This window comes from Brachyistius frenatus, unplaced genomic scaffold (assembly GCF_029030835.1).
Source record: "Brachyistius frenatus isolate BFR_SWC_R1_liver_20210118 unplaced genomic scaffold, ASM2903083v1 Contig_20, whole genome shotgun sequence".
Classification (NCBI taxonomy): Eukaryota; Metazoa; Chordata; class Actinopteri; family Embiotocidae; genus Brachyistius; species Brachyistius frenatus.
Window position 1 is genome coordinate 602,453 of NW_027210619.1, and position 12,004 is coordinate 614,456.

Below are 12,004 nucleotides of genomic sequence, written 5' to 3' on the forward strand. Positions count from 1 at the left end.
ACAGTAAAGTAAAGAAAGCATGCCAACCTCATGTGGTACGATTGGAAGCGCAGGAATGCCTTCCCTTTCTTTACCCTTTTATTTTTCCCTCCCTCTTTCCTCTTTCTTGCCTTTTCCCAGAACAATAGCTCTTTTGTGCTCCCTTTGCACTGTGCATCTTCTTGGAGGCACTTTCCCTTGCAGGGTATTTGGTTTGATTTACTTTTGTGTGGTGTGGTAAAATACATGATACTATTGTTTTCTTGATATGCGTGACACTTTTTTTTTTTCTCCTGCTGTTTCTGCAGTCTAAACAAGTTCATTAAACTGAGCAACAGCGCCAACGTGGGCATGCAAACAAAGCAGCCACATACATGTCTAGAAATACTGTATGTTTGATTTAACTACTCAGCTACCATAGAATCAGTTAACCCTGTAGGTATGTGTGTGTTTATAACTTACCTGTGCTGTCTCTGTGATCTCTCGGCCGAAGCAGAGCGCTCGGCTCCTGATACTCCCCTTCTCCTTCTCTGTCATGGTCGCGATCATCCGGAAAGGTATGGATGCGCTGGTAGCGGCTTGAGTAGCTGTGTGTGTTGTTGATGACCACGTTGTCTAAAGGGACCGACAGGTGAACTCGCAGCTCATCACTGGACAGACTTCCTTGGGCCTGGGAGGGCAGGGAATTCACTTTAATACGAGGTAATATAAATGCACCATGTGAGCCTCTTGAGCAGATGTGAGATCAAACTGAATCTAATCTTTGAACAATTAGCAGTAAATGTAAAAGTATTCCCCACTACACAGCCAGATGGAGATGCAGTGGTGCTTTGCCAAAGCAATGGCAGTTGTTATCTGAGGCTGCTATCAATCATTTAAAATTGGTTAAAGGGACAGTTCAGCCTCAACGCACAAGAAAACATTTCTCACTTAGGACCATTTATTTTAACTGTGAACAGAAAGATCTACAAAGAGTCTAAACTAACTGGCAGACTGTCTGCAAAATGAAGCGTTTCTTGAATGTAGTTTTTCAAAGATTTGAGCAAAACACAAATCTTATATTTAGCTCCTCTGAACTTCAATGGCCATAGGAATCTCAGGGACAGATGTTCGGCTAATAAAATCAAGATTGGATGGCTAGATGCCACTAACTGTAAATAAGAAAGTGTGTGCATTAGCTGACCTTTAAGGCTGCTGAATTACCTACTGCAAATAGGCATGGCTGCTTAAAAATTAAACTGAAACACTGCATGTGGCCTCAGTCTGGACCCACCTTGCCAAGTATCTTTTTCCAGTACTGTCTCCACAGAATGACAGCTATCACGGCCAGCAGCAGTAGGATGATGCCCACCAGGCAGCCAATCAGAATAGCCGTATTACTGCTGTCATCTTTGGCTACAGGAAGACCTGCCCTCGGAGTAACAGCAGCAAATTCTGGCCCTAGAGAAGGAAAACAGAGGATGAAATGTTAGGTGTCTGTTTGTAGGCTGGATTCTCTGAAACCTGCTGCTATTTGTGGGTCTGATGTTATTTGTGTAGATTAATATGCAACACTGGGTCTTGCCGTGTGTGTTTGTGTGTTTGTGTTTGTGTGTGCTGGCATGAGTTAATGCATTGTCCCTACTGCGAGGGTCAGCTCTTTCACGTCACGCACACCAACATAGTTTCATGAGGCTTACTAAATATCTGATGGGGATTGTGTGCGTGAGCATTCATTTGGTATGCCTGCTCATACAACCGAGCTCTCAGAGCCTCCTGCTTTGAGAACAGTATGTCAACACTGTTTTGCTTCTCAACAACTTTGTACTCAACTATTAATCAAAATCCTTAAGCTTCTTTCTCCTTTGAAGGTAAAATGTGGCGTGTCATTTGAACGGGGGATGAAAGCATTTCCTCAGTATAGTTTAGTGTAAGCTTTGCTCATAAACAAACTCTTAAAAGCATTTTTACAGAATAAATGTCAGTTTGGAACAAACAGCTCAGCCAGGAGGCCCAAAGAATAAGACACACACGCACGCACGCACGCACGCACGCACGCACGCACGCACGCACGCACGCACGCACGCACGCACGCACGCACACACACACACACACACACACACACACACACACACACACACACACACACACACACACCATGCATTTATGTGAATTAGTGCACATAGACACACAACAAATATGCACCTGAACCCACATACACACATCTCTCTCTCTGTCTTTCTCCCTCTGTCTCTCTCTGTCTGTCTGTCTCTGTCTGTCTGTCTCCCTCTCTTTCTCTCTCTCTCTCTCTTTCTCTCTCTCAGTTCCACACCATGCCCGTAGTAAATAAATCCAAACAAAGCCGTACAACCACAGCCAGTAAAAAGGACAAAGCAGCAAACACGCCATACAAAACCATTTCCAGCTTTTTGAAAAGCCTGTTATTGTTTGGCTGTGTAGACAAGAGCCCGTTCCCGAAAAACACATGCAGACCACACGAAGCCAAGTTGTTATTCAACACAAATATAATTTACTATAGCTCGGTTTGTGTTTTTTTTTTTTCCTACAGCTCTATATCTTCAAACCCAGGAGACAGAACCCAGTGCCAAAGCCTGCCCCTGTAATCCCTCTGCCATTATACTTCATACTCTCTACTGAGCAGTAGGACAGTTTTAAGATGCTGGAGGAGGGCCAGAGCGGATGGAGCCGACTCCCCTCCCTGCATCTTTTTTATTGTCTCTCACCTGACAGTGTCCAGTTACCAGTGGTGTCCATCATAAAGGTAGTGGTGGTGGGGGGTTCTGGAGGAGCGAGGGATGGACAAAGGAGGGGTGTGTGAGAAGAGAGGCGGTGAAGACTCAGAGGAGAGCGATGAGGAGAGAAAATCATGGATAGCAGGATTCTGGCTCATTTGGTTTAAATCCATCCAATCGAAAATCTCTAAAAGTGCACAAGAACTTTTTAAAAGCTCGACTGTGACAACAAAAAACACATTTAACCTTTAATTTGAAGCCAGATTTCTCCTGCACAATGAAATCTAAGGTAAGCATCTGGCCTTGACTTCTGTTCAGCCAAAGAATTTCAGAGCTTGTGATAAAAAGGGAGTCAAACATGGGCCTCCTTTGGCACTTGCTGCCTTTGGTTCTGCTTCGAACACATGGCAGCACTGCCAACATGCTAGCAGAAATCACAAGGGGAGAAAAATAGATGGGCACAGACACAAGAGGTGATGACAGAGAAATCGGGGGAATTAGAGAGGCAGGAGAGAGCAGCATGGAGGGGAAGAAGCAGCAGGTGATGAAAGGGAACAGCAGAGAAAAAAATGGTAGCTGAAAAGAGGAAAAATAAAGACAATATGCTGTGGGGGTGAGGAGCAGGATGATGAAGAGAAGGAGGGGACTCACCAGAGGGCCCGATGGTGGTGTTGGAGGAGCTGTGGTTTGTTGTGGGAGCAGAGGAGGTGAGGTTAACAGTAGGAGAGTAACTGGTGTCAGGAATCTTGGGAATATTAGGAGGAAATGAATCAGTGTCTGTGACATCCTCCTCAAATGGCTCTGGAGACAAAATAAATGAAGAGAGGGGGAAACAATTTAATGAAAATGAATCATGTTTTATATGTTTAAGGGGATTTTATGTGACATAACACACCTGGTAGTCCTCAACTGTTGGGAAACAAGTGCTTGTGGTCACAGCTGGTTGTGTTTCCAGACAAAGGCTATTCATTTCAGGAGACTTAATTATGTTGTTTTGGACCGGGAACTGATTCGTTCCTTATTGACTAAGATGACTGATTGTGTTAACTCGCCCAACCCCTCGTTAGGTGGCAACTAACGTTCACTATTTAGTTTGCACTCTTCTTTGTGTTGTAGTTCAGACTGTGAAGGTGGAGGGAGTTCAGTTTCTGAAAGTAGACAGCAGTGAGGATGCAGAACTTACAGTTGTTGAATGCGGTCCGACGAATGTGAGAGATAGGTCGTGGACATGTGTGACAGGAGGGTGTGAGGAAAAATCTGCCTGCCTGGATCACTGCCTGATTTACAATGTTACTACTGGATAGTTCACTTGCTGACAGTGTGTCACCCAGGCAGCCAAGTCGAGAAATTGGTAGTGAAAATCTACCAACCTCTAGTTCCAGATGTGATTCAGCTCTACAGCAAATGGCCTACTGTCAGTGTCAGGGCCTTGAACAAGACTAGTCTACTGGTAGACAGCTCTTGTGTGCCATTCATCACCCCTCTGGCACGAGTCCAGCAACCAGACAGCTCAGACCACTGCCGGTCAAGTCAATTCAGCCACCTCAGTTTAGTGTGATTACAGAGCAATTTGCTGATTCTTATCACAACACAACTGACAGTGTTTTTAACTGGAGAGGACAGTTCAATTAGTCACCGTAATCTCAGCTGCAGAGTGGAGGAGTCCTCTATCTGACTTCTAATCAGATATGCATGAATCTAAACTTTCAGGTCTTTTTGCTCTTATGGGTCTGTCCTAGCTCATATGGAAGATAAAGAAAAAATAACAGATTGAGGGAAAACAGACATATTTCCAGTTCCAATAAATTATAAAATTCTTTAGGAGGGTCAGGTGTGGATACTAACTGATCAATTATCATAGTAGGCCTATTTATTTGTAAAATTACATGCTTCCAATTAGTACAAGAATTTGGGGTAAGAATTTTTGGTGAATTGCCTCCAGTTAATTAACAAAAAGTCAGAATATTATTACCCAAAATCAAATAAAAAAGGACACTCCAAGGGGAAAAAACACATTCTGAATGTGACTATCATAGTACAACTGGAAACAGTTATTGCTGTTTAGTTTAACTTTATTTGACTTTTACTCTGAACATTTAAATAATGCTGATCGGCCAGCGCAACAATCTCTACAGGTATCTATTTTTCTGCTGCTGCCATCTATATTTAACTTTTGTTTTGGCAAAGTCAAATCTCTGCCGGACTTCCAGAAAAGTGCAAAATGTAGTTGCTAGGTTATATGTGACGCAAGGGCAAAGCCTCTGTAGAAGCAAAACTGCATGTGTGAGCCACCAAAGCACAAATCTCACAGGTGAAAAAAACTTTACCACTTAAATTCGGCTTCCTACCAGAGAGGAAGGATATCTCGCTGATGAGCAGCCAGCGGTCTGCGAAGTAGAATTTGCAGCGAAGGATCTGAGCTGGCCGGCCGCCGAGTGGGAGAGAGATGGGTCGTGAGGAGGGGTCCTTTAGATCCTCGAGGGGCACAGGCAGGGTAAGGGCAGGAGAGGACCACGGCTGGAGAATGCCAGGCTTAAAATTACACTCTACTTTGCTGAAGACTCGCACGCCCTGTGTGTGGCGGTTGTTACTGTGCACCTACAAGAAGGAGACAAGTGTGTGAGTACAGAGAAGGAAAAAGAGGACAGATAGAGGGAAGAGGTGCAGCTGGTCAGATAAAAAAAAACTTAAATACCTGCAGATGTAAATTAGCTCAACCCTTGTGCAAATAGTTGGAAAACTTGTGGGCCTTAATCATTCATTATTTGTATAAAGACAGGAAGAGATTAAATTAACACTCAAAATTGACGACACATTCTCTTCCTGTTCAGCCTTAATTACTTTGGCACAACTTAGAGCTGAGCAGGACTGCAAATGAACAAAACTAGAACACATGAGGGGAGAGAAAGAATGGAAGAAAAGAAAGTGTACAACAGGAGACCGACAGAACAGGGCAAAGATATATCTTCCCGGTTTTTACAAGCAGGGAAAGGGCAAAGAGAGAAGTATCCATAAAAGCTGATGTAATGTATAAGACGTCATTTTGGTTGGAAGGAGACGAGAGAAGGACGTGGAGGAAGATGGAGGATGGTTAAATGAGCAAGAGAGAGGTCAAAACTAAAGATCTGAGAGATTGAAAATTAAGGAGATGCTGGAATTTTTTTTTTTTTTCTTGAGAGAGAAGAGTTGGTGCAGAGGCCGGTCTGACTGGTTAGAAATTAACCTCACACACTACAGGGCCAGCCACTCTAACCTAATCCACATGACAACGCGCGCGCGCACACACACACACACACACACACACACACACACACACACACACACACACACACACACACACACACACACACACACACACACACACACACACACACACACACACACACACACACGAGATGAAGGATGAACAGCTGCACCAGATGCTCAGCTGACATGTAAGCATGTCTATCTGTAAGGGGGTGTGTGGGGATGTACTGTATGTTGGTAGTTGTGGCAGAGATTTAATAAGTCAACAGAAGCATGGAAATTCACTACTCCTTCAGGGAGTGCAGCCCCAATGACCCTCAAAGAACTTCATCTGAGAGCATAGCACTGCATTCATTATGTTTCACTTGTTTCATCGTAAATCTAAACTACATTATGAATTCCCTGTGATGTTTTTGTTTAGTTCCACATGCACTTACAAATCTGTGCAGCAAAAAATTCCCACAGGACAGAACTGGTGCTTTACAAAAGCAGATCAGAGTGTGTTCCCACTCTGTTGAGAAGGAAGTGCAGGTTACGACTGACAGAAGGTTAAAGAGCAGATTTCCCTGTGGGTGGAAGATTAGGCACAGGTTAAGGAACTCTGGCCTGCAGAGCCGAGTCATGTCAGAATTAGGTTCAGGTTCCCACTTTTTATTTATTTGACCGGTATGTCTGACATATCCGCTCAGCCAGGCCAACATAACAGTGTATGTAGGCTGAGGTTAGTGTGGGAAAACCACCAGGGAAAAGGTTGGAAAAACAGGATAAGCCAAGGAAAAACATTAAGAATACCACTGGGAGAGGTTTTAAAAAGGTAACTGAAGCACACTAGAACAATAATAAACACATGAAGACAGAAAAGCAAGGCAAGAACATCCAGGAATTTGGACTTCTTTAAGTCCTTCTTAAAGATGACTTGTCCTTTTATAAGACAGACTGATGACTCAAGCTGTCGAGTATGCACATGTATATGGTACATCTCACCCAAACCAACATTCCAAGCCACGTCCAACTAGACAACATAGTTATAATTCAAACTGGGTTGCTTCATATTATTATCTCCCTCGTTGCTCCACAAACTAACCCCAAAAGCCACACAGACGCACAAACAGACTGATGCAATTTGGTGGCTCCCAGTGAGAAGAGCACAGATGCCATGTCCCAAGATTAACAATGACACATTGAAACTAATTAAATGGCTGCAGAGCGATTCCAGACAAAATGTTGCTTCCCGAGATGGCAGATTAATGAACTTTAGTGGTGTTCATAAAGATAGAAAAAGAAGCGGTAAACACACATAACCGTGCTGTTAGAGTTTGTTTAAGAGGTTGTGCTGCTTGGAGCTAAAGGAATTTCTAAGAAGTTTCAACAGAATCAGCCTAATGTCCCGTTCTAATCACAATGACTTGCTTGTTTTGGGTTAATGAGATAATTAATTCACAAACAATGTATTAATAGCTCTTTGTCTTCTTAATTGTATTTGTATGCCTATGTACCTATATGTGCCTATTTGTATGTATAGAAACTCCTAATTTTTTGAACATCATGCAATGAAAATAAATTTGTTTTATGTCCTTACTATGCAGATCTATATTATTGCAGATCTATTAAGCATCAGGGCAACTTAAATTCTAATTAGAGTTTCCTCTAGAAGTGGAAGTGATGTAAAGACAGTTTACATCCTGTTCAGTTTAGGTTTATGGAACATTTGCCTTTTCTGAATAGGAGGATCATTGTGTAGATAGAGATGGAAAACATGGGGAGAAAGAGGAATGCAACAAAGGTCGTATTTGGAACTGAACGGGATGTTGCAGTGAAAACGTTGAGTATACACTACAAGGCAGCAAGGATGCCTCTGAGTTATATTTAAAAATGTCTCCTGTAGACAAAGATATTTCAGAGGGATAACAATGTGGCATCTTACAGGCAGATCGATGCTGCCTGAGATTCCAGTTAACAATGTTTCGCATAACACCCTCGCAGTCGTTTACACATAACAACACATGCACTATCGCACACAGACAAACCTTTCGGTGTCTACCTGCATGTTGTGGAAGACGCGTGGTTTCTCGAAGTGGAACTCAATGTCCACGCTGCCCTGCCCGAGGGCTTCCCGGCTCCAGCCCAGGTAGTCATACCCCGGCCACACTCTCAGCTCCTTAGTCTGTATGAAGTCGTCTCCTCCCAGAACCCCATCACACAGCTGACCCAGGCCTCCAAACTGCATCCTGCACACACACACGCACGCACGCACGCACGCACACACACACACACACACACACACACACACACAGAACACAGGGAATGTAAATCCCTCTGTTTTACATTCAAACACACACCTTAACAGAAACACAGCAACACAACAGGGTCAACAGATAGGTCCCCTCACTCGCAGGCGCATGAGCCCTCACATACATCTGCTACAAATATGTCTGGATTACATCAAAAGTGCGAGCTCACCCGCTAGCAAAACAGTTCAGCCCCATTAACTGCACAGCCCATGCAAACATGGATCCCCCCACCCCTGAATTCCTGGTTTAGCTCCCCTTTGCTCTCTGCCAAAACATTATAGCCAGGAAACACGCCTCAAATCCCTGAGCAACTAAAAAAAATAATGTCATTCCCTTTCGATTAAGCAGACAGAATAAACTTTCAAGAACGGATTTGGCTGAGACCCCACTTCAGTGCTAGCAGATGTGATGAGCACTGCAGTCCAAGCTTGTCCAAGGTATTCAGTGGTCGAGCCCCATTTCACCCCACATTCCTGACTAACATTTGTCAGTCATTATCAGGCTCAGATCTGCAATAGCGTTTTATCATTTACAACAAGGCCACGTCAGTTCATTTACATAAAAACAAAATTGAGGAGTTTATGGGAATCTATGGAAATGAGATGCCTACTCATACATAACAATGAAAATGGTCGATGATGCCTCGAGCAACTGAATATCTTACCCTTGTTCTGTGCTCCCATCATAGGTGGAGTCATTTAGATAGACAGGCATGCCAGGCAAATGCATGGCGTGACCCACTGGAGCTGCGTAAGCCTTCAACCCATCTGAGTGACAGAGAAAAATGAAAAAAAAATGTAATGTTAGTTGTGTGATTGTTTAAACAAAACATGCTTTTTTGTAAATTTCTGCATGTGAAACATTTTATTGTGTAAAACATACTGAGACAACATTAAACTGAATCAGTGCCGTAGGGAAACAGATACAGCTGCTTTTTAAGTATTAAAACAAACGAAGAGGTCGGCCTCTCCGGCCTGCTCGGCCCCAGCCACCATTAACCAGCGAAACCCAAGACTCTCTGCTCTAATATACAGCTAATCAGCCTGCTCCCTGAGAGGAGAAGTGACGTCAGCAACACCGAATACAGCCCGCCGCTCTGCTCCCCATAATAAACAATCCATCTCAAGGGATTTACAGTATGTGAGCAGTATGCTATGTTTGCACATAAATGAGTGTCTGGGATTATGATTGTATAAGTACTTGTCTGAGAGTGCATGAGGGTCAAACAGGTCGAAACTGAATGTTAAATACACAGGAAAGACATCGTGTCCCCTCTGTACAGTCTGATATGAGATTAAATGAGACGAGAAGCCAAATGTGTGCAAAACTTGACATTGTGTGGTTTCTGTGTAATCTCCAGTTGGTTGACGAACTGCAGCTCAGAAACCACAGTGGAGCATATTTTACAGAGACAGTCTCCCTGAAGTCACAGAGCGGGAACTGGGTCTTTTAGCATCAGTGACAGCTCTGATTTACAGGCAGTCTGAGGGAGGTAGATGGGCCAGGAGAGGAGGTGAGCCGGTTACAAATACACAGTTAGTCCTTGTTGTGCGTCAGGAAATGTGGAGACCAACACCATTTATCAATATGTGGCTTCTTTTATCCAGGCAAATCCCACCAAGGCTGTAAATTATATGCAGTGCCTCATCACAATGTATTGGCTGTAGGGTGAAAACAGGCATTCGTAATCATAAATATCTGATACAGGATTAAATCTGGGATGAGGGAAGTCTCAGTCACCTTCCCCACAGGAGAAGTAATCAACTTTATCCAGATCTGGAGGGCACACTTCAGAATATACAGACTAAATCAATAACTAAGTAACCATGAAATCTGGGACTTTGTGCGTCTTTGTAGTCTCTTTCACCTCCCCATACACACTTACCGTTCCATACACAACCGTAGAGCTCCACCCGAAGACAAACACTCATAACCCGGTCAGCCAGAGGGTAGAAGCGCACCATGCGGGCCACAATGGGAGGGCCCAGGTCTTTCAGCACGACATCATAGGTGTTCTCATTACCTGACACTACCTACAGGAGAGAGTACAAATATTCAATCACACAACATCGCTCATCTCTGCTGTTAACTGTAGGTTTGAATAAATCTCGCCTGAAGCCTCTGACATTTTATTTGGTGCGTATTAATCCACAAGGAGATCACATGAGCTGACTGAACTTTTCCTTTAACACCCGCAGGTGCAAAGAAAAGACAGATTTTTAAGGCTTTGCTCAGAGATTTACATTGACTTACAATGTCTGAATATTTGTTATGTGTTAATATCAGATTTAAAATAAGTGAAAGTGGGAAACAAGCATGACCTCTTCCCTAAACATTAGGTTTTGGAGGTCTTAAATTCCCACGCTGTCATGTAATAGTGGTACAAAACACACAGCGGGACTTTTCACCTAAGACACTGATGGACATTTACCAACTGCAACAAGAGGAGGCCTTATGTGCACAAGGTTAGGAATTCATTGCATTGTTTAGCAGGCAGTGAGGGCTGCTCTTGCCTGATCAGAAACATTACTAGACAAAGTTCAAGGGAGCAAGAAGATGATTCTGTTGATGATTAAAGAAATAGCCCAACACGGACAATCAACGCAGTCTAGTTCGAGCATTTTGATCACGATTTTGGAACCACAGATGCCTTGAGTACAGAGAGCAGATGCACAGACAGAAAATGAGACTTGCTCTTTTATTCTAGTATGATAAGGCAGGTTTAGCTGGCGTGCTTTCATACTGCTGAAAAATAAATTATTAGGCAATCAAATGCATATGAATAATACATATGTGAATAACCCTCCATTTATTCTCAACAGCCCAGGATATTGAGCCGTTTCCTATCTATAATGGAGAGTTAGTCTCAACTGATGCACCCTGAGACACTAAAGGTCATTTAATGACATTCAGACCATTACTTTCTTCCATTTGTGCATGAACATAAAATCAACAGTGAGAGGAATGACACCTCCTTTGAGGTGAGAAAATTCCTGCTTACTTCTTGGCTCCAGCGGTCCTTCCAGGTGATCCATTTCACCCCATCTCTGGAATAGTGGAGCCGATAACTGCGGGCAAACTCCTGGCCGTGCCCATCGGCATGGCGACCCTGGGTACCAACCAGAGCCAGGAAGTGGAGTTTGTGAAGGTCAATCTGCAGGTGAAACATTATTATAACACACGTCACACGTTGAAATACAGATAAGGATGAAGAAAGCATAAGATTTAACGGTCACATATTTTCCAGGTGTTATATTTGCAGTCTTGAGATCCTTTGAAGGATATTTTTGTGGTTTTAAGTACCAGAAACCATGTCAATATCGCTTTACTTCTCTTCTCTTAATGTTTTCTCTGAAGTTTAACCAACAAAGGCTGTTTTGTGTCTGTGTTTTTAGACACATTGACTCGCTCTTCTGGTTGGCTGACTCTTTTGAGTGATGCGTTACCCACACACACCATATGTTTTCTTATTATTAAGCTTTGATTTCAACTTGATAATCATTAAGTAACAAATAATTCTTCAATACAGCAGCACTGAGCACTAATTGTAACTGCAAATATGATACGAGTAAACAAGAGTATCTGACCTGAAGGTATTCTGAACCACTGGGGAAGACGGCTCCTGCTGGACACCACGCTCCATCCCCCTCTCCAGTACTCAACCTGAGGAACACATTAATGTTGGATAACAAAGTCAAACGACAGTTCTTCGGATAAAAGCATGAGTGAAAAGTTCAATAAATCCCAGTCCCACAC

General features: G+C 43.2%; 1 protein-coding gene across 1 annotated transcript in view; it reads right to left on the bottom strand.

Annotated features, from left to right (window-relative positions):
• Window positions 1–12,004, bottom strand: part of ddr1 (discoidin domain receptor tyrosine kinase 1) — a 36,482-nt gene that overhangs the window by 6,116 nt on the left and 18,362 nt on the right. Inside the window, 10 exon segments of the mRNA XM_069695624.1 lie at window positions 442–649; window positions 1,253–1,419; window positions 2,703–2,759; window positions 3,363–3,512; window positions 5,060–5,309; window positions 7,999–8,185; window positions 8,913–9,015; window positions 10,134–10,281; window positions 11,250–11,402; window positions 11,836–11,911. Of these exon segments, the coding sequence (XP_069551725.1) occupies window positions 442–649; window positions 1,253–1,419; window positions 2,703–2,759; window positions 3,363–3,512; window positions 5,060–5,309; window positions 7,999–8,185; window positions 8,913–9,015; window positions 10,134–10,281; window positions 11,250–11,402; window positions 11,836–11,911 (1,499 nt within the window).